The sequence below is a fragment of the Alligator sinensis genome, unplaced genomic scaffold (assembly GCF_000455745.1).
Source record: "Alligator sinensis unplaced genomic scaffold, ASM45574v1 scaffold1083_1, whole genome shotgun sequence".
Lineage (NCBI taxonomy): Eukaryota > Metazoa > Chordata > Crocodylia > Alligatoridae > Alligator > Alligator sinensis.
The window spans coordinates 893,503-894,160 of record NW_005842644.1 but is presented as its reverse complement, the minus strand read 5'-3'; the positions used below and the strand labels follow the sequence as shown (position 1 = coordinate 894,160).

The 658-nt window shown below is 59.9% G+C and overlaps 1 protein-coding gene across 1 annotated transcript in view; it reads left to right on the top strand.

Annotated features, from left to right (window-relative positions):
- The first annotated feature begins 6 nt into the window (after positions 1–6).
- The window catches only part of LMF2 (lipase maturation factor 2), a 7,601-nt gene continuing 6,949 nt past the window's right edge, over positions 7–658 (top strand). The window contains exon 1 of the mRNA XM_014524655.2: positions 7–150. Within this exon, the coding sequence (XP_014380141.2) occupies positions 34–150 (117 nt within the window). The 5' untranslated portion in view covers positions 7–33. The remainder of the gene's footprint in view (positions 151–658) is intronic.

Genomic DNA, 658 nt, shown 5'->3' with positions numbered 1-658 from the left:
GGGCCGCGCCTGGGGCTGGACACGGAGCAGGGCATGGAGCTGCTGTGCCTGCTGGGCGTGCTGGCCTCCTTCGGCGCCCTGGTGTGCGACCGCCTGCGCGACGCCCTCGTCTTCCTGCTGCTCTGGGCGCTCTACCTCTCGCTCTACCAGGTACGTGCCCCCCAGGGCCCCGCGCCTCCGTCAGGCTCGCACACGCTGCTTCACACACGCACATACGTTTTTAGCTTCACACGTGGGCACACACCCATGCACGTGGTTTGGCATACGCGTACGCACGCCTGGTTCAAACGCGCGCGCGCGTGCACAGTTCTAGCCCGTTTAAAACTCGTGCGTGCACGTGGTTCTAGCCTAGCACGCGCACGCTTGTAGCCTGTTTAACACCAACACCACGCAGAGTAGTAGTTTGTTTAACACACGCGTGCACAGTTTGAGCCCGTTTAAAACACACAATTTTGGCCTGTTTAATGTGCGCACAACGTGCGCGTGCATGCAGCACTAGCCTGTTTAACATGTACACAACTCCAGCCTGGTGCACAGGTGTTTAACACGCATGCACACGGTTACAGCGTGTTTGATACGTGCACCGCAGCGTTCGGGGCTTTGTAACGTGTGCACGTGGGTTTGGCCTGTGGAAGCGCTGTCTGGCGTGAAGCAGCCG